The sequence below is a fragment of the Diabrotica undecimpunctata genome, chromosome 5 (genome assembly GCF_040954645.1).
Source record: "Diabrotica undecimpunctata isolate CICGRU chromosome 5, icDiaUnde3, whole genome shotgun sequence".
NCBI classification, from domain to species: Eukaryota; Metazoa; Arthropoda; class Insecta; order Coleoptera; family Chrysomelidae; genus Diabrotica; species Diabrotica undecimpunctata.
In genome coordinates, this window is record NC_092807.1 from 107,773,725 (window position 1) to 107,794,656 (window position 20,932).

The window sequence follows — 20,932 nt, forward strand, 5'->3', positions numbered from 1 at the left end:
ATGGATAAAAAACTTGAAGCTGCAGAGAAAAAAGTAGCAAATGAAATAAAAATTATACGGAATGACTACAAGAAAAGGATAGAAAATGAGAGGACAGAAGTAAAGAGGATTATTCAAGATAATAAGATAGATATAGAACAGAAAATAGAGTTACAGAAATGTAACTTAGAAGTAAAAATTAACGAAGACAGGAGAAACACAGAAGAAAAATTAGACGATATACAACAAAATATCCAAATAAATTGTAATCAAATAAGAAATGTGGAACAGAGAATAGATGATATTTCACAAATGAGAGACATAGGGAGACCTTACTTAAATTTAACAAATGAGACTGGGATTAAATTCTCTGGTAATATAAAAAATTTGCATCCTAGAGTATACATAAATAGTTTAAAACATAAATTAAGATTTGTGAATAATATTAATGATACTAAAGATTATATTAGAGTGACATTAAATGACAATGCAGCAACTTGGTTTGCTAGTATTGAGAATGATTTAGATAATTTTCAAACATTTGAAAATAAATTTTTAAATTATTATTGGGGTGAATTAGAGCAAGCCAAGTTTAGAGAAATTCTATATTTTGGAAAGTATAATCAAAATTTAAAATCAAATATGGTAGATTATGCATTGAAATTGATAACAGTTGCAAAATATTTAGAACCACCACTTAGAGAGGATGAAACAGTCTTAAATGTATCTATACATTTTGATGCTGATGTGGTGCAAACAGTAACTGTACAAAATATTCAAACAATAGATAGTTTTATTAATTTTATTCAAAGAATACAAAGAGGTAATATGACAAGTAATAATAACAACAGAAAAAACAATAATAACTTTCAATATAATAAAAATGATAATCAACAATATAGACAATCATATAATAATTATAGATATGGTGATAGTTTACAAAATTTTAATAATACTAACAGTAATCCAAATAGACAGAACTTTAATAATAATACTAGTTATAATAGACAAAATTTTAATAATAATACTAATTATAATAGACAACATTTTAATAACAGTACTAATAATAATAGACAAGATTTTAACAATAGAAGAAATACAGAGCGACCTAACTATAACAGACAGGTAAATTGTGTTCGAAGGAATAGAAGCTGCGAAGACAGGGAACGAAATAGTGCAAGGCAAGAAAATGTGAGTAGAAGTCATAGTAGGGAAAGACATAGGACATCAGATCCAAGTGGTCAGATACAATCTGACAATTCTAATAATCAAAATTTTGTGCAGTAAACTTTCTGAATTACAAGTTAGGCCATTGCTATTATGAAAAACCTTCTGAATTTACTTCTTTAGATGAAGATAAAATTATTGAATCTATTAATTTAATTTATATAAATGCTTTGGCCAAAAATAAAATGATTAAGATTATGATAGATACTGGTTCAGAAAGTACTTTAGTCTCGGAGAATTTTATTTTTAATACATTAAAACTATCAGATATAATAAAGATTCCAAAAATTAAAATTATTGGTGCAAATAATAAGAAGTTGGGTGAAATTGATAAACTAGCCAATTTTAAAATTAATATTCTTAATAAAGAAATTAATATGCAAGGATTTATTGTCAAGGATTTATGTGTTGATATATTAATGGGAAATGATGAATTGGAAAAGAAGAAAGTAAAGATAGATTTAAAAAAAAAATGGTAACTTTGGAAGGGCAAATAATTAAATTTATGCAGAAAGATGAGGTGGAAGAAGGAATAAGAGTTGATAGGATATTATTAAAAGAAAATAATGATGTTTATGAAGAAGAAATGTATTTTGATGATAGGGAAATGTCCCAAAAGAATGTAAAGAATAATTATTGTAGTGAATATTTAAGGAATAGAAATTTTAAGCAGATGGATGCCTACGAGGCGGAGTGCGTAAAATTGGAAGCAAGGAATAATGAGTACATAATGAAGAATAATTTTATTTGTAAAGAAGAAGATGTGATAAAAGTTTTAAATTGCCCTGAAGAATATAAATCAATAGTCATTTCCATATTGCAGCAACACAAGGGACTTGTCAATAAAGAAAATAGAATTGCACAAAATTATATCCATAGTATAAAAGTTAAAGAAGAAAAAGATTTTAAAACAAAATCATACCCAATACCATATAAATACAGAGAAGAAGTAAACAAAACAATTAATAATATGTTAGAAGATGGGATCATTGAGAAGGCAGACACACGTTTTATTAACCCCATAGTAGTAGTACGAAAAAGATCAGGTGAAATCAGGTTATGTTTGGATGCAAGGAATATTAACAAGATTACTGAAAAGCAATTTGAAGCACCAATGAGTATAGATGGAATACTAGGAAGAATTACAGGAATGTCATTTTTCACTAAAATCGATTTACAGCATAGTTTTTGGTTAATACCTCTAGAAAGAAAAAGTAGACAGTATACAGGATTTCAGATAGATGGAGTAGTATATCAATTCAAAGTAGTACCATTTGGACTTCAATCATCTTGCAGTGCTCTATGTAGATGTCTTCAAGATATTTTGGATCAATATGAACATTTTGTAATTCACTACATTGGTGATATATTAATTGTTTCTAAAACGGCTGAAGATCATGAGAAACACCTAAAAATTATAATAAACAGATTAGATAAAGTTGGAATTAAAATAAATCAAGAAAAATGTACATTTTTTCAAAAAGAAGTAATATATTATAAACTTAACACTAATTATAAAAATACTAACAGCTTACTGATATATCCATTTTATTCAATAGACTTGATTTGTTAAATAGATGGTAGCTTTCATTATTTTGAATCAATTTGACATCATATTTATTGTCTGATACATATGGAAATTATTTTGTACCCTAAAAATCATAATTTGGGGTTAGATACAAAATTGATTCTATAAATAAATGTCTTTCTAATATAATAAAGTGGAAAAACTTACCAATTTATATTGATGAAAGTTATTTTGAATGGAAATAATTCCTAGATTTTGTCTATAAATAAACAGAACACAATATAGATTATATTTTTAATTAAGGTTATATTTTATTCTCTGATAAAATCCATTCTCCATTTGACATGACAGTTTGACCATAGAATAGCCGAACTGTGCTCCGTTGTTCTCTGCTTTGATATAGACAGCGAACAGGGATGTATTTAACACAAATTTTTAATCAAAAAAAAAATTTTGATTTATTAAATTTAATAAGGTATGAGAAAATTAATATTTAAAAAAATAATAAGTAAATTATTTATTTTAAATATTATTTTGGGGTATTGTGACGATTGGGGTTTATAGAAAATAATTTATAAGTTATATACTACATAATATTAGATATAAAAAAGTATTTGATTATTTTAAGAAGTTATATACTAGAGAATTTAATAAAAATATATTTATGTGAGGGCATTTTTAATAAATTAGCATATAATAATTGTAAAAAGTTGTATTTTAATGTTGTAAATAGATTTAAGTGAGCCATGTGCATAGGCAACCAAAAATACTCTCGAAGTGACAGATACAAATTAAGAATTATAAGAAATATAAAGTGGGGTTATATTGTTTGAAATGTGGATTTTATTAAATTAGAGTGTTAGTTACTAATTTGAATGTTTATTCTGATCTGAAAAGCCTAAATGTCAACAAAATTATCAAGGGAACATAAACGAATTCTCCAGAGTGCAGAGTGTGACCATTGTTTACGGTCGAACATTCTGGAATAATGATTATGTCGGTGGATGGAACAGATATTTTTTTCGAGAACATCGATATCGAAGAAATAGAACAAATTGGAACATGATTTCTTACCAGATGGTTCTGGAATATCCAAAAAGATATAAATACCCGTGATTTGGATTCAAGATGGCAGTTTTTAGTCAGAAGTCAGGCCAGTTCATTATGAAAGTTAGTAGACACATTTAGTTAGTGTAGTAAATTGTTCAGAATTTTCAAGAAGTCAGTCAGAAAAGTTTAGTAAGAAATATGAAAGTTAGTTGGAGTCAGTGAATCAAGTACAAATAGTCCAATTGTTTAATATAATTAAAAAAGGTATATTGGAAGAAATTAAATTATGTTATGGTTGGAGATTAGTATAAATCAACTTATAATAATTGGATATTGGTATATTGAAAAGAAGAATAAATATAAATGCTGTTTGCTGGTTTGCTTGGTGGTATATAAATGCTGGTGAAGAAAAATATATCTTAAATTGGTAGAAGCTGATAATTGGAAAAAGAAATTTCACAAAAACAAGGATAACCGAAGTACGAAGACTTTCAGTGGTGATTAGAATATATATAGTGGAAAACAGTTCATTTAGGCATTCAGTGAAAGAAAGGTACAAAATTTTGTTAATATAATTTAGTTAGTGTTATAACAATTTCAATTTTGAAGATAGTTTGTTTCAATTTAACATTGTCTATAGAATTTAATTAGTTTTATAAGAACATCAATTTAAAGATAGTTTATTTTAAATTTACATTGGCTAGGTTAGATATATATGTGTGTTTCATAATAGTTATAATAAAGATAATTTAAAAAAGTACTTACAAGCTAATTCTTTGAGAACCGCGATAAAAACCCTATATATTATATTATTAAAAATACTCATTGCTCATCATTCAAACAAAAAACACATCATAACAATATATATATATATATATATATATATATATATATATATATATATATATATATATATATATTAGTTATTATAATACACATTAATCAACAAGAATGATCCACTAAACAATAAAAAGGGCCAATATTAAAACTTTTATTATTAAATGTTTAAATCTAAATAAAGTAAGCAATTTTCTGTTATAATTTTTTTATTGAATTGCTATTGGGAATATAATACAACAAAAATTATAATTCAGTTTACTACAGCTATTATATCTATGGTAAATTTTTCCTTAAATTTAAATAAATTTTAAGAGTTCAAAATAACTAAAATTTTCAGTGATCTATAAATAAAGCCCTGGACTATAATGGGTTAAACCATAATTTTGCGCTATCATGAATGTATTATTAATACATAAATCAACAAATTAATAAAGATTTCTAGTTTGAAATGAGGCTCACTAAATTTCTTGTTCTTAAAGAAAGTAAAAGCGGGCCTTCTCTTTTCAAGTTCAGACTATGTTAATAAGTTTCTCTCAGGCAAATTATTAAATTTTAATTTTAGATAGTAAAGATATACACAAAATATTATGGATTGTATAAAAGAGTCTAATAGGTGTCATACCAGTATATATCTGAGAAGTAAACAAATTTAAACTGGTCATAAAAGGTTATAATAAACATCAAAGCAGTATGTTTACAACAAATGGCCAACAATGCATATGCAACAAAATATAAAAAGTATCACAACATAAAATACAGACAAACACAATTTTACAGAGTGAAATTGTATTTAAATTTTTGTCAGTTGTCTGACAAAAAAATGATAATTGTTAGCCCCAATCCATTTTAAGATATTTTAAAATATAAAAGACAATAGCATTTCTAAAAGAAAATCAATTTGAGGCAAAGAATAAATTTATTATTATAGAAAGGAATTTTTTCTTTCAATAAAATATGTGGGCATATGATAGCATTTAATCGTAATATCATATGTATAATGACATTGTTGATTATTACTTGGGCTAAATTTTAGGCTAGAATATTTGATCCCTCAGTTTTCTCCCTTACAGATATATTCAATCATGTTTGAATCCATGAAAAACCATTCAAAATTATAGAATTTGCCTGCAGTTGGTTTTAAAGTTATTATGTCAATAAAAATTATTTTATTGAGACTCCTTTTAGTTGAAACAGAATAATAATGTTGCATAGTTAAAAACATAAAAATGTAATCTAATAATAAAGTGTCAATGGTAACTTAATTTGCATTTATTAAATGTTGCTTCTGTAAATTTCAGTCTGTAAATTTCAAGGAATATAAATTTCAGGAAGAATGAATTCCACAGTCTTCCTACAACTTTGGCAACTTCTACAAAAATCAAGGGAGGATCCAAAGTGATCCCACTTGAGAATTAAAAAAAATATAAATTTAAATATTTGCAGTTCAATTGTTTACAGTTTTCTCTAAATTTGAGATACATACCTACACAATAACAACATTAGTGAAGCTTATGATAACATAACTATAATTAGTGAAAATCAAGAAAGAGGGGAAGAAAAATGCCTGACAGAAGAAGCTGTGGGAAAAATGGTAAACTTGTTGAAAGAACTGCAGTTGGATCTGAATGTGTAATAATCAGTACTGACAGTTGAAGCATAATGAGCTCTGAAGCAGTTGGTGCAGTAATAGAGATAAAAAAGGCTGCAACAAATGCAGTTAGATGTACTTGCCTAAATCATATTTAAACAACTCCCTTTCAACTTGTATTAATGTATAGTCCATCATAAACACAGTGGGAACAATGAAGTCAGTAATATCATTTTTTAACATGAAGTTTTAAAACTGAAGCTCAGATAAAATTTAACAAGTTTATGTGAAACAAGATGAGTTGAGCGACATGAAAGCGTAATCCAGTTCAGATCTGGCATTTTACTTATAATTGAAGCACTAACATCTATCTCAACATGGAAGGATCCCAAGACTGCTACACTGGCATCAACTTTGCTTAATTCTTTATGCACATCTGAGTTTTTAGTGTCAATGGTGTCACTGATTGACATATTAGAATTGCCACTAAGTCAACTTCTACAAACAAAATATCTTGATGCTAATCATAGAAGATCTAACTGCAAAGAAAGTTTTAGTAAGATTGCATTCTTTGTCCTTGTTTTGGTCAGCATTATTTTCATTTTTTATGTTGAGGTAGTCGAATAATAAATTTATTTACCCACAGAAAAATCTCTCTCCCGTCCCGTCCCTTTCCGCGGGACAAAAGGGTGGACAAAGAGCGCGACGGGACGTCCCGCGTGCATCACTAAACTAAATTCCTTTCTTTGCACTTTTAGACTTTATGTGATTTTACATTAAAATTTGCTGATGTTTCATTGCTAGACAAATAAAAATACTTTAATAACGATAAATTTTGAATGTCTTTATGGCACTGAAAAAGTGGCTAAAACTCACCATTTTTAACCCTAATTAAAAAAAATTCCCCAAACCCCCCCAAAAAAATGATTAACAAATTTTAACAATTCAGTGTACTGTTAAGTAATTCAGTTGTACTTGTTAAGCTGTGATAATGGAAAAACTTTTGAAAATGGTTTAAGTACTGCACTTTCCCAAGAAAAAATTGAAATTATTCTTGTTTATGGAAGCATTGGAAATTATTTATGTCAAAATCTAAAAATTCCATAATAAATAAGGGTGCTCTATTAAAAATAAAATTAATAGCGACATTGGGGAATGCACACCAGCAGTCCATATTTTACACTGAGGGAAGTGCAAACTTTCAGCAGACTTCAAATCCGAGATTCTTTTAGCATTAAACTGTGTCTGATACACGATTCTGAATATACATAATTATAAGTGGCACCATACATCACATCATTAAGATCATGAGTAATCGAAATTATGATGACACTTATATAAATGTAGGAATTACTAGATAATATATAAAAGTGAAACAGAGTAGGTACCTACCTAACAATAATAAAACAAAAATTAAATACATAGAATATCTTAACAATATATCCCTGTGTTACTACAAAGAATATAGACGCATATGCATCTATATTCTTTGCTTAATATTTTATTTAATAATAAATTCTATTTGTATTATTTATATACATAATTCTGTTGAAACTGTTAAGTCATCTATACATTTTTAAGATAATATGAGTGCTATTAATTATATAATACTTGTTAGACAACTATCAAAAAGCGAAAGTATGTATCAGCTGAAGAACGACTCACTTGTTAAGTTTTCCCTGTTTATTCCTATATTTCAAAATAATAAGCAGAATTGTTCCTAAGGCTCCTGCACCAGCAAGAACCTTGTGTTTGTTTAAAACTTTGCTATAATTAGGAGCCATCACTAACACATTTTTATTAATAAACAAAAAAAATAACGTAAACTTTACCGTTCACTAAAATCGAAAATAACCCAACTACCTTCTCCGGCGCTCGCGGTTGAATGTTGAATAAAAATAAAATGCAAATGCAGTAATTAAAAGTTTCCTACACTGTTCCTACATAATTCATAACCTTCAAATTGTCAAGATGTTGCCAGATGTTCAAATCTGTAATATTATATTTAACATACACAAGTTGATTGAAAACGGATGTCCAGTGGTGTAAGAATATATTTAAAATAATCCTAAGGCTATTTTTTTACGGAATTTTAGTTTTGTAATTATTATAGACTGGACACTAATCACAGTACATTTTGGATTAATAATTTTTATGTATTTTTGGACCAATAATATTACTAAAATTGGCAGGACTTTTAATTAAAAATAGATAATTTAAAAGAATCCAGATATGGAAACACATGTAAAACAAGATTCATAAGAAGAACCGCATTTTAAAAAACAAAAAATGAAGATGTTATTTTCTCTTCTTATTCTTTTTTTTAGTTCAGGCGAGACTCGTTAATTTCTGGCACTTGGTCGTAAGATCTTTGTACCTACCATATCTTGTTATTTAGCTCCTGTGAACTCAACGAAGGCAAAAAGTTTTCTTATTGGTAGCTTAAGGATCTCTTCTGGTATAAATCTGCTCTTTTATTTCCATGCAACCTTTCATGGCCCGGCACCCTTTTTAAAGATCTTTAATATCTTTTACTAGGTTGTTAAGGAGATCTTTGCAGTTCCTCATCAGTTTTGATTTTGGTGATTGGGTTCTTCATTGCCAAGATAGCCGCTTAATTATCTATATAAATGTTGATTCTCTTTGCTTTGGGATATCCATCCATCATTCCATCAATGTAGGCCACCAAAGCAAAATCTTCAGCCAAGAACACAGTTGTATAATGACTGAGGCTGTAAGATTTATTATAATTACATGTCTGCTAAAAGATTCCTGATTTTAGATTCAGTTTTAGATTCATCAGTGAACCATATAAATTCCAACCAAGTCCCCATTAATATCTGGGGCTGTTTGTTCTCTAGATGGTATAATTGTGTTAATCTTCTCAGTGAAAATTAGTTGTAATGTCATCATATCTGAGTTCATCAAAAAGATGGACTCCTCAAGCGCTCAAGCATAGTTCCAGTAGTATTTTGTGTAGCTATTCAATACATAATTTAACTCCCAAGTATTCTAAAGATGCCGTTGCTGTACTATGCTAGGCTCATGTTATATTTAAAAGACCTCATTGTTTCTTTTTAGTTTCACCCCAAATAATTTTAGTTCACCAATCCAGTAAGCTTCGTCTTATTAGTGTAGGATACTAATTTAGTTTTGGAAGGGTTCACCGGTCTTTCAGACACCAATTCTCTATTTAGTGAGTGGCAAATCTCATCTGATCCACAACAGTACAGGAAAATTTTCACTTGCCACTATTACAATGTCTGTGAAACCATAGAGCCAGATTCATTGGCTGCTAAGTCCATGAATCAGGTCATCAACGACTATATTACGTAATTTTGGTGAGAATACACCCCTTGAGAGCACCCTTAGTTGCACTATATTATTCTGCTCTGAAACATCTGAATAATCATCTTGGAGGTTGTGTTGTTGATTTTCTTCCTCACAAGTGCACTATGTATTACTCGATAGATGTATTATCAAATGCACCTTCTAGATCTAGAAAAATGCAACAAGTGCCACTTCTTTCTGGTGTAAACTCCTTTCGAATTTCGACGCCAGATTGTACAGGAAGACTTCACCTGATTTCTCTGCTTGATACGCCCACTGATTCTGGTGCAGTGGGTTTTCATTAATATTGTTATTCTTGATGTATTCATTCAAGATTTTTTCCATGGTTTTCAATATTAATGAAGTCAGACTTATAGGCCTGAATGACCGCCAGCCTCGCTCTTCTCCAAGCTTTGGGAATGTATCCCAGAGCACGGGTAGCTCTAAATATTGCGATCAGGGGACCCATAATTATTTTCAGTCCTTTTTAGAGTAGTCTGGGAAATACGCCATCCGGTCCCGCAGTTATGTATGGTTCAAAAGTTTCAATAGCTCATCTGATCTTGTAAGAACCAAAGATCACTTCAGAGGTCACCATGTCACTTCTCGTTTGGCTAAAGTTTGCTTGATGATTATTACCATTAGTCAATTGCGTTGACCCTGGGAAGTGAACACTTAAAAGATGCTCGACAGCCTCCTTCTCTATGTCCGCATACTTTCGATTGGGCAGCATAACTGACTTGGGTTATTGATGTTATCTTTCTTGAGGATTCTGTTAACTCTTGCACTTTCAGATATACTTTTAATGTTTTCACAGAATTCTCTCCAGGATATTTCCTTAGCGAATAAGATGTCTTACTCTAGGTCTTCAGTTTAGCCTTATATGCTTTCCAATCACCTGATTTCTTCGCCCTATTAGAGAGCCGTCTTGTTTCTCTTCTGAGATTAGACAGCTCCTTATTCCACCAAGCTGCTTGTATGGGCGGGCGACTTTCTTTTGTTGTCAGCTGTTAGTCTGGAAACCAAATCGTCCAACGATTGGTCCTGAGTGCAGAATTGTGAGTACCAATTCGTGCCAATTCAGATCCTCATTTTTAGTTTCTGGAAGTTAAATCTGTACGCGCATGGATTTTGGGAGTTCTTCAGTCTTAACGACATTTCACTCCGTCTTCTATTAGAAAAAGTCCTTTGTAGTCTAAAAGGACTCCTCGTCAGCACATATCAACCCGTAGTACCCATCCATAAGTCGGTTACCTTCGTAATGAGGTGCGCAAGCAACCTCGTCGATAAATTTAGTTAGAGCAGCTTTTATTGCCCCAACGTCATGCTCGGACCAGATTTGTGTGGGTATTCTTTGGGAATGTGACGTCTTTATCCCAATAAAAGCAGCTTTGTAATTGTTGCTGAACCCTTTAGAAGAGACAGCAGTAGTTCTGCTTCTTTTTTTTGGTAAAGTCTCCTCGGGAGTGCTTCTATCAGATACGGTCCGCTTAACAGCATGTGTGATTTCGGCATTCACTAGAACCTTATTTTGAGGTCTATGCGGTAATTTGACCTTGGAACTGTCAATTCCATCTTATTTTTCGAAGCATCCTCCCCTGTACCCAGATATTTTTGACCGAAGAACAGTGGGCCTCTCGGTATCTTTCAAAGGAATTTGGTTAACTTCCTATTTTTATTACCTACCCGATGTCGTAGGTGTTCTCTTCCAGACTCTGTCGAACAAGCTCGGTGGAAGTATTAGAGTTAGTTGAATCCTTCTGCGAGTCCTCTGTGGTTTAACTTTTTAGGTTTGTACATGGTTCCATATGTATCCCACGAGTACGGGAGAAGTAATCTGTCTACACCTGCAGTCCTCTGGGTAGGTATAAGGTCTAAAAATAAAGGAGGTGCGGCCTGGTTCCCTCAGTCAACCGTTTGAGACAGTTAAATTTGATATCAAGTTGATATATAGCGAGAAGAATAGTGGCCTAGGAAAAAACTTTGGTATTCCAGCAATACTAAAATGATGAAAAGAGTGTAACATCAATTTGGAAAATATTAAAAAGAAATGGTACGGCACTGTCTGTGTAAATGAAAAATCAATATTTCGATTTCATTAATTAACTACGAGAAATCATTAAAGTTGTGTTTTTCCTTCTTATGATTTTTAGCCTACCAAAGTTTAAATCAAATAAAAGCAAATCATGATTGATTATATTTTGTTTTTATTTTCGCCTTACACAAACGAATGCATTTCCAATACTAGTCAAATTTTCACTGACAGTTGAGGTTATGTTCATTTGTCACGGATGACGGAATCCAACCCAACCAAAATATTGTTAAAGTATTGATTTTCAAATCGTTCGGCCGTCTGCATTGCACCAATAGATAAATACTTCGAATATGGTATGACAATAAAAACAAGATTGTTTAAGATTAATTTAGTTAGTTTAAGTCGGTTAGATCCTGATATAAAGATTAGACATTAAAATTTTCATTTTTTAGGCTGTTTTCAAAGTAGCAAAGTGTCCAACAGATGAGTTGTCGTTGTCAAACTGTGCTGTTGTAAATGATGGTGATTTACCAGGAGCAAAGTGAGTAGTAATTCACTTGTGATATGAATACTTTTATTAAATTTTAACCAAGGGGTTTATCATCTAATTAACAATACTGTGCTCCTATGGGGATTTTATTTTGCTCTTTGCGTGGTATGCGAAACTATATTAAATACACTATATCATAAAAGAGAGCAAGAATTGATAGTCACCCAGAATTTGATAATTCTACACAAAATGAAAATTAGTATTTTTTTAATTCAGAGTAAACTATAATATATAAAGCATAATTTAGAGCAGTTTTTAATTTGAAACAACTTAAGATTGTATTTTTTAAATTTATTTTCAGATCTTTTGCAAAGTTTGCAGATGTTAATTTGTGTACAAATTTCAATTCTTATTTGACATTAAGGCCTTAAAACATTTTTGTCTTCTTGTAGTGTTGCAATAAATGAACAAAATTTTTCAAATATAAATTCTTTATATTTCAACCCAATTAAATCTCATTTTTGGATTATCTATATTTAGGATTATTAATTTGATGTAACCTGGTATAAAAATACAAAGACAGTTGTGGCAATAAAACAAATATAGACGTTTTTTTATATTATATTTTGAGAACTATTTTCAAGGTGGAAATCAAAATGTCAAATATAGCATACTTTTAATTATAATTGTGTGGTTTATTCCCACAAAATACAGTAGTTACCTGTCTAGATTTGACTTAAATGAATTAGGTACACATAATGAAATACTAGCAGTTTATATACTAGTTTATACAAAGATAATTATTGGTGAATATCAAACTGTAAATGCTGGGCATGCCACAGAAGTATAACAAATGGAACAAAGTAATTATGTTTTGGGGGAATAATTGCCAACAGCAAAGAGGAAGACCACAAGTAAGATGTGTCATAAAATAACACAATATTCATATGGTTGCAAATAGCTCATGAGAAACAATGATTGATAAAAGAAAAGGGGGTTCTTGGCTACATTGATCAAAATGTTTAAATTTGTTGAATATTTGGATATTACTTGTATATTACTTCAATAACACTATAATATGACATGCAAAGTAAATGAGTTGCCACAATCTAGTGCCTTCAGTCAATCATATTGCTATAGCATCTTCTCCCTATTTACTACAAACTGCTCCTTCTTTCTATACTATCACTTTTTCTACATGTAGCCAAAGGGTATATTAAACTAAATCTTTGTGCTATATTCATTTCAAGGAGTTGGATGATTGACTTAACATTCATATGTTAAAAATTTGAATCACATTTATTATTTTTAAAGTTGTGACATCATTTTATATTAGTTAAATTACTTATTTGTACATCAATAATTGGTGGATTATTCAAAATTTCTTCCAAAGATCCAATTTTTTTTATAACTTTGCTGCCATCAGAACTGTGTCTCAGAAAAGTCATTGAAGTGGATGCTTGTATCCACATGTCTGACCAATAGACAATTTTTTTGAGCCAAAAAGTTCTTAGCACAAAAGAAAGAGTTTTTTTTTATATTGTGGCAGCCAAAGTGATAAATTACTTATGATTTTTTAATATAGTTTTATGGAAAAATCCATAGTTATTCAGTAAAATAGTTTTTAATCCTACTCACAAGTTTCACACACATTGAATTTTTTCATTTTCAGACACCTGAAAGTTCATACAGGGGGAGGTCAAAACTTTGTGTTTTCCATTAAAAGTCATCCCAGTATTCCTAAGTACCATGTTGGATTTAGTTTACCTCAAAGAAAGTGGGCTGTCCTGTCCCTTAATCAAGAAATCAATGTTGAACCATACAATCCTGATGAATATATTTCATCTATCGTATTGGAGGCTGATTATATGCAGAAAAAAACGTAAGTAAATATTTTATGTTTCTATAGGTTTGCACAGTTCCAGATTACATTGGATTTATAGTGATGTACATCCTAACCCATTAGCACTGCTTGTGTAATAAATATAATAAGCTGCTTAAGTGTGTTTATGTTTATTACTATTGCCTCTGCCTAAAAGATGCTAGATACTTTTCCCAGAGCTTTTCAGATAGTAAATCTAGGTTCCTTCAGATCCTAGCCAGCTGTTCTATTGGTCTGGGAACCATCTGTCTCCCAATGAGGAATGAGCCCTTCCTAAACTTCTAAATTTGCTAGGTGTGTCTATAGGTTAAGAATCTATTGAAATTAGGCTTAAAAGGATTTTAGATGAAGTTCCTATGCTTGTTTCATTTCCAGGCATGTGATTGAGGTTACATGATTTTTTAAACTGTGTGTACTCAAAATAGTGTATATATTTGCAATATATTATCTGTGCATCTCATCTCTTATACATTAAATATAAATAAATTAGTAATAATAAATAATTTAAGTAATAATTAATGGTAAATAAATCATGGTTTATTTTTAGAACATCGCAAGAACAGTATGACACAGATGAAATGGCAAAAGAATTCCTCTATTCTTTTCCCAATCAGATGTTTACTGTTGGACAACAACTAGCTTTTGCTTTCAAAGACAAAAAGCTACTTCTTCTTATGATTAAAGATATTGAAGGTAAGATAAAAAAATTAACTTTTACTATTAAATTTATTTTGGATATTTTTTTTGTGGCATTTTAACAATCACTGACACAATAGTCTAACAATCTATAAGTGACTCGATTTTTACCGCTTAATGCTGCTTAATACTTGCAGTGAAGTGAATATGCAAAACCAATCAGCCTTTTTCTGATTTAGTAGCTTTCCCTTACTTATTCACTCTGTTACAGATATAATAAGCAAAATCCTTACCAGAAAAAACAGAAAATATAAATAGTCCTTATTATTATAAATAGGTAAACTTAATATTTAAAAATCCTTAAACTTAAACATTAAAAACATAGGAACATACTTAAATAAAATTTTAATTATGAATATATAAATTGACAAGCAATAAAGTACAAATTGAACTATATAAAACAACAGGCAGAATAACATTTATGCTATCTTTAGTTTGACAGTAGTTCACTTGCACCTCATGAATTATTCCTGTTCCTCTATTTTGGAGTTTATGTAACAATCCCAGAGTGTCATATCAGTAGGTTATGATTACGGTCATGGAGCTCTAGGCACAATGTATGGAGACTCTTTGTCAGTTGTCACTACTTGTGAAGATCATTGTTAGATCATGGGTTTTGGGGATATTGTTGATTCTTGGAGACTTTGTTAAAAAGTATGTTTAAATAAATGTATTAAACACAATGAAATATTATTACTTGGCACAGTCTAGAGGAAATTAAACGAAAATCATGGAAACAAGGTTACCAAATCCATTATCATTTGAAGGCAATGTGGCCAAAAATTTTAAACGATTTAAGCAAAGTTTTGAAATATATCTGATGGCATCAGGAAAAAGTGGTAAAAGTGATGAAGTTAAGGTAGCAATTTTACTCAATTTAATTGGGGAAGAAGGCATTGAGATTTATAACAGTTTGGAATTAACAGAGGTCCAACAAGGAAAGCTAGGAGATGTATTGGAAGCATTTGAGTCTTATGTCACCCCTAGAAAAAACGTGATTTATGAAAGATATTTGTTTTATAAGCACATTCAAGAAGAAGGAGAGTGTTTTGACCACTTTTTAACAGATTTAAAAAATAAAGTAACAAAGGACTTAGACCCTGAAAGTCTGTATGAGGTAATTAAAAAATATATTCATGAAGCGGCAAATGAAGCACTGGGAAAAGTTGAAAGTTCTCAAGAAAAAACAAGCATATCACATATGGCTTCAATCCAAAGATCCTCAAGACAGAGAAATATACGCTAAATGGAATAGAGAAGTTAAAAAAGACGTGGATAAGGCAAAAAATATAAACTGGGAGGCTAAGTGTGATGAACTGGACAGAATTATGGGTGGAACAAAAGTGGCGCAAGCTTGGAAAACATTAAAGCAGTTTAGGAAAAATGAGAAAAATGAAGACAACATTTCTCTCATAAAGTTAAATGAATGGGAAGAATATTATACGAAACTGCTGAAAGAGGATAGAGTAGAGTACAGATGGGAAAAGATAAGGGACTTAATATACAACAGAGACGAAAGACAGGAAATCCCTATAATAACATTATCTGAATTGACGGAAACCTTAAAAGAGGTTAAAAACGGAAAAGTCGCAGGGCCTGGAGACATTCCCATAGAGCTGGTTAAATATGGGCCGACTGCACTTTTAGAATTAATAGTAGACCTTTTCAATAAATGTATGTGTGGAGACCAGGAAATTCCTAAAGATTGGAATAAATCTTATATAAGCTCCATATATAAGAGTGGGAATAAAAGAGACGGTTCCAATTATAGAGGTATTAGTGTGACGAGCTTGAGTTTGAGGTCCTCAAAAGGTCCGGATTGGATTCGAAGTATATCCGAGCAATATATAAATTGTACGAAAATACAGTTAGTTGTGTAAAAATTGGAACCAGAACCTCAAATGAATTTAAAGTCACTAAAGGTCTAAAGCAAGGATGCTGTTTGTCACCGACACTCTTTAAAATATACGTCCAAGAAGCATTGAGGAATTGGAGAAATAAATGTAGATTTATGGACATCGAAGTGGGACAAGAAACTCTGTATACATTGTTGTTTGCAGATGATCAGGTGGTGGTTGCAACCGATGAGGAAGATATAAATTATATGAATTGAAAATTATTTGAGGAATATGCCAAATGGGGGCTTACTGTAAACATAAGCAAAACAGAATATTTAAAAATTGGAGGAAATACCACAGATCTGAGGCTTGAAAACGCAGTCATAAAAGGCTGCAACCAGTATAAATATCTAGGAAGCATCATATCAGCAGATGGCAGAGTTAAGATAGATGTACAAAACCGAATAACCCAAGGGAAAAAATGCATCCGAATACTGAATTCATTACTGTGGTCTAATAAAATAAAGATGCATACCAAACTTCGCGTATACAGAGCAATTGTAGAACCAATTACCACATATGGTGCCGAATGTTGGACGATGACAAAGAATGAACGAGATAAAGTAGACGTTGTGGAAATGGATTATCTTAGAAGGTCATGTCGAGTATCGAGAATGGAAAGAATCAGGAATGAGGAAATACGAAACCGTACAGGAATTAGAGATACTCTTTCAGATAGAATACAAGGAAGGCAATTACAATGGTATGGTCACGTGATGAGAATGCAGGAGGAGCGGTGGCCAAAGAAAGCCTTAATGTATGTTCCGCCAGAAAGAAGGAAAAGGGGAAGACCACCAAATTCCTGGAGAAGAGAAATTACAAAAACAATGCAATCTAGAGGCTTAGAAGAGGGAGATTGGAGAGATAGGAAAAGATGGAGGCTGAAATGCGGGAAGCGGCAATCGCCGTAGGACCCCCGTTATATGATGATGATGAAAAAATAAAGTAAGAAATTGTGAGTTTGGTGTTGAAGCATTTTCAATGGTAAGAGAAATAGTGCCAGGAGATAATTTTATGTAATTTAATTTTTTGCAAGTTTATTATCTATTAATAATATCTGTTCACAAATTGAAGATTATGAATCCTAAGTCATAGATTACAAATCTCAATTTGAACATTTGGAATTCAATTATTGAAACAATTTGTACTTTATTAAAACAAAAATCCACCAATATATTATATATTGTATATTATATATTATATATTATATAATATATATTATATATTATATATTATACATATATTATTATATATTATATATTATATATTATATATTATATATTATATATTATATATTATATATTATATATTATATATTATATATTATATATTATATATTATATATTATATATTATATATTATAATTATATATTATATATTATATATTATATATTATATATTATATATTATATAAAGTGATTAATTTCTGTTGTTTATAGTTGTAGATATCTCAAAAATAAAAGCTGGTGGTGATGTCAAACCCAGAAAAGCAAAACTTGGTCAGCTGATACCAAACACTTTAGTGCAATTTGAAAAAGCTGAAAGCTCTTCATTGAATCTAGTTGGAAAATCTAAAGGGTATGTACAATTCATGAATTTAACTTTTTGTCTATTAAAATATTGTATATTTTGGAATTCGTAACACTTCGCCTAAACACACTTAAGACATAATATAATCTAAAGGACGTGTGACCTAACGTAATTTATCCGAAAGTCATCTAAACTCTCATCATTTGACTCAACGTCATTTATCCAAATGCTAATTTAACATAATGGACATTTGATCCATGATATTGAGATATTGATTCATGATAATGAATCCAGATATCCTCTCCTTCAAGCCATCCTGCAAGGAAAAATATTTGAAAGACGAGGTCCAGGAAGAAGAAGAACATCTTGGTTAAAGAACCTCAGAATCTGGTTCAATACAACACCTATGCAGCTTTTCCGCGTTGCTGCAGATAAGATAAAGATTGCCATGATGATCGCCAACATTCGTGACGGATAGGCACATCAAGAAGAAGAAGACGTTTGATCTAATGTAAATTAGATTTCTTTGCAAATGTCCACTGCTGAGATATTGGCAATGGAATTCTTTCTGTTTCCATTATTGCCAAAGATGTGGCATAAGGGAGAATTTATATGATTATACAGCTTGATCGTTAACACGCGACACAAACTCTGTTTATATAATGATACTGACTGCTTAATCCAGCCTGTCTTCAATGTTTCAAAAAGTAGAACATAGACATGTGGCATCTGGATGCTTCATTCCCCAAGTGAGTCCAGTAGCATGGATCCAGGCTGCATGATAGCCATAAACACGATTTTTTATATCAATTAATGTTTCTTAAAAGGGAAAATGAAATTGAATAATTAATATAAAAAGGTATCAACTGACATCTCGGTTTTATTATCGCAGCAGTCAAGTCTGATGGTCCGAAAGAGCTGTCAAATCCATGCCAGGAAATTGAAGTTTAAGGCGCTAAGCTAAAGGACAAAGAAGTAGTGACTTATGTAATCCAGCATAATTTGACACCATGAGTCAGCTTTTTCTTGTCTAGTCATGAATGGCTATCTGCATCCGGCCTCTTATGTGAACATCTGTCTCCGGCTCAATAACATTTCGTCTAGATGTTGTCTGGAGATCACAGCATTCAGTGACCTGTATTATTAAACATATCAGGTTCCAGACACGAATCACTGTGGAGGGGATATTAGTCAGTGTAAGGGTGGGGTATTTAAGACACGTTAGCCAACTGACTCGGATTAGTTTAGTTTCAGCCTTCAAGATGAATCAGTGTATGTATGGTAAAACCTTCTCACGCTCATATACTCTCCGTATTAATATTATAACAACGGTCAGTCAGATGCGTAGATATACGACAAGTGCGGAACGGTTTTTACTTTTATGAATCGTGTTCACTGTCACCAAGCTAGTCATTGTGACATGAGTTGCCCTATTTAATAAGGCTTTAGAAGATATAGACAACGGTATAAAAAAAACGGGTCTCAATAACCTACGACATGCAGATAACCCTGCGATTATTATTATATTATGGATACCTGGTTAAAATCTGATTTAGCTCCCGATTTAGATGTTGTATATATATATATATATATATGTATATATATATATATATATATATATATATATATATATATATATATATATATATATGAAATAAAAGTCATATATTATGACATTGGAAATTAGTCGAACTTTTCACGTCTGAATCGGAATTAATAGAACGATATAACAGATATTTCAGTATCTCGTCAATCTTCACACTAACCCCAACGCCATCCTCCTTCCAAACCACGTCATCATCGACAAAATAAATGAACCGTCCTCTATTCGTATATAACCGTATAATATAATGAACTATCCTCGACAGTGTAGTAGTGTCTGAGGACTCGGGAGACTGAGACCTCGGAAGCTTTGAAGAAGACATCGAAGAGGATCTCGAAAGCTCTGCGCAATGAAAATCGACGTGGTTCAACCTGAAAGACTGTTGAGTTTAATATTAATTCCTGTTATAGTATTAATCTTAGCTCTAGGTTTAATATATGTATATATATATATATATATATATATATATATATATATATATATATATATATATATATATATATATATATATATATATATGTAAGATATTTTGTCTTTTTTAGCAGCTCTTGATAATAATTGTAAACACAATTGAAAGCTCGAGATATAAAAAAATAGTTAACCAATAGCCCTTTTATTGACTCCAACCCATCCAAAACAGTTATATATTCTTTCCAAACGAGTCACAAGTACTTCTTTTTTCTTATATATATATATATATATATATATATATATATATATATATATATATATATATATATATATATATATATATATATATTGTGACGATTGGGGTTTATAGAAAATAATTTATAAGTTATATACTACATAATATTAGATATAAAAAAGTATTTGATTATTTTAAGAATTTATATACTAGAGAATTTAATAAAAATATATTTATGTGAGGGCATTTTTAATAAATTAGCATATAATAATTGTAAAAAGTTGTATTTTAGTAATTATAATGTGGTAGATATATGTAAGTGAGCCATGTGACTAGGCAACACACTATACAGTGAGTGATAGACAGATATTTATACTCTGAAGTGACGTTTAAGAATATTTACGAATATAAAGTGGGTTTATAATAATATATTGTTTGAAATGTGTATGTTATTAAATTACAATGTTAAGTTACTAATTTAATTATATATTCTGATCTGAAAAGCCTAAATGTAAACAAAATTATTAATAGAAAAGAATGGAATTCTCTGGATCTCCGGAGATGGCCATGTTTGCGAAATGGTTTGTTCCAGAAAATTCAGACAAGTATT

At 30.5% G+C, this 20,932-nt stretch overlaps 2 protein-coding genes across 3 annotated transcripts in view; one reads left to right on the forward strand and one right to left on the reverse strand.

Moving 5' to 3' along the window:
- Abcd3 (ATP binding cassette subfamily D member Pmp70) overlaps positions 1 to 8,147 on the reverse strand; it is a 92,951-nt gene extending 84,804 nt beyond the window's left edge. The window contains exon 1 of the mRNA XM_072532537.1: positions 7,878 to 8,147. Coding sequence (XP_072388638.1) covers positions 7,878 to 7,996 — 119 coding nt within the window. The 5' untranslated portion in view covers positions 7,997 to 8,147. The remainder of the gene's footprint in view (positions 1 to 7,877) is intronic.
- A 3,690-nt stretch (positions 8,148 to 11,837) lies between these two features.
- Positions 11,838 to 20,932, forward strand: part of LOC140441669 (vesicle-fusing ATPase 1-like) — a 72,301-nt gene continuing 63,206 nt past the window's right edge. For both annotated transcript variants that reach the window (XR_011951022.1, XM_072532536.1), the window contains exons 1-5: positions 11,838 to 11,930; positions 12,030 to 12,118; positions 13,740 to 13,949; positions 14,497 to 14,642; positions 17,983 to 18,121. Coding sequence is in view for 1 of the 2 variants with exons in the window: in XM_072532536.1 (XP_072388637.1) it covers positions 11,928 to 11,930; positions 12,030 to 12,118; positions 13,740 to 13,949; positions 14,497 to 14,642; positions 17,983 to 18,121 (587 nt within the window). In the remaining variant the exon portion in view is untranslated. The remainder of the gene's footprint in view (positions 11,931 to 12,029; positions 12,119 to 13,739; positions 13,950 to 14,496; positions 14,643 to 17,982; positions 18,122 to 20,932) is intronic.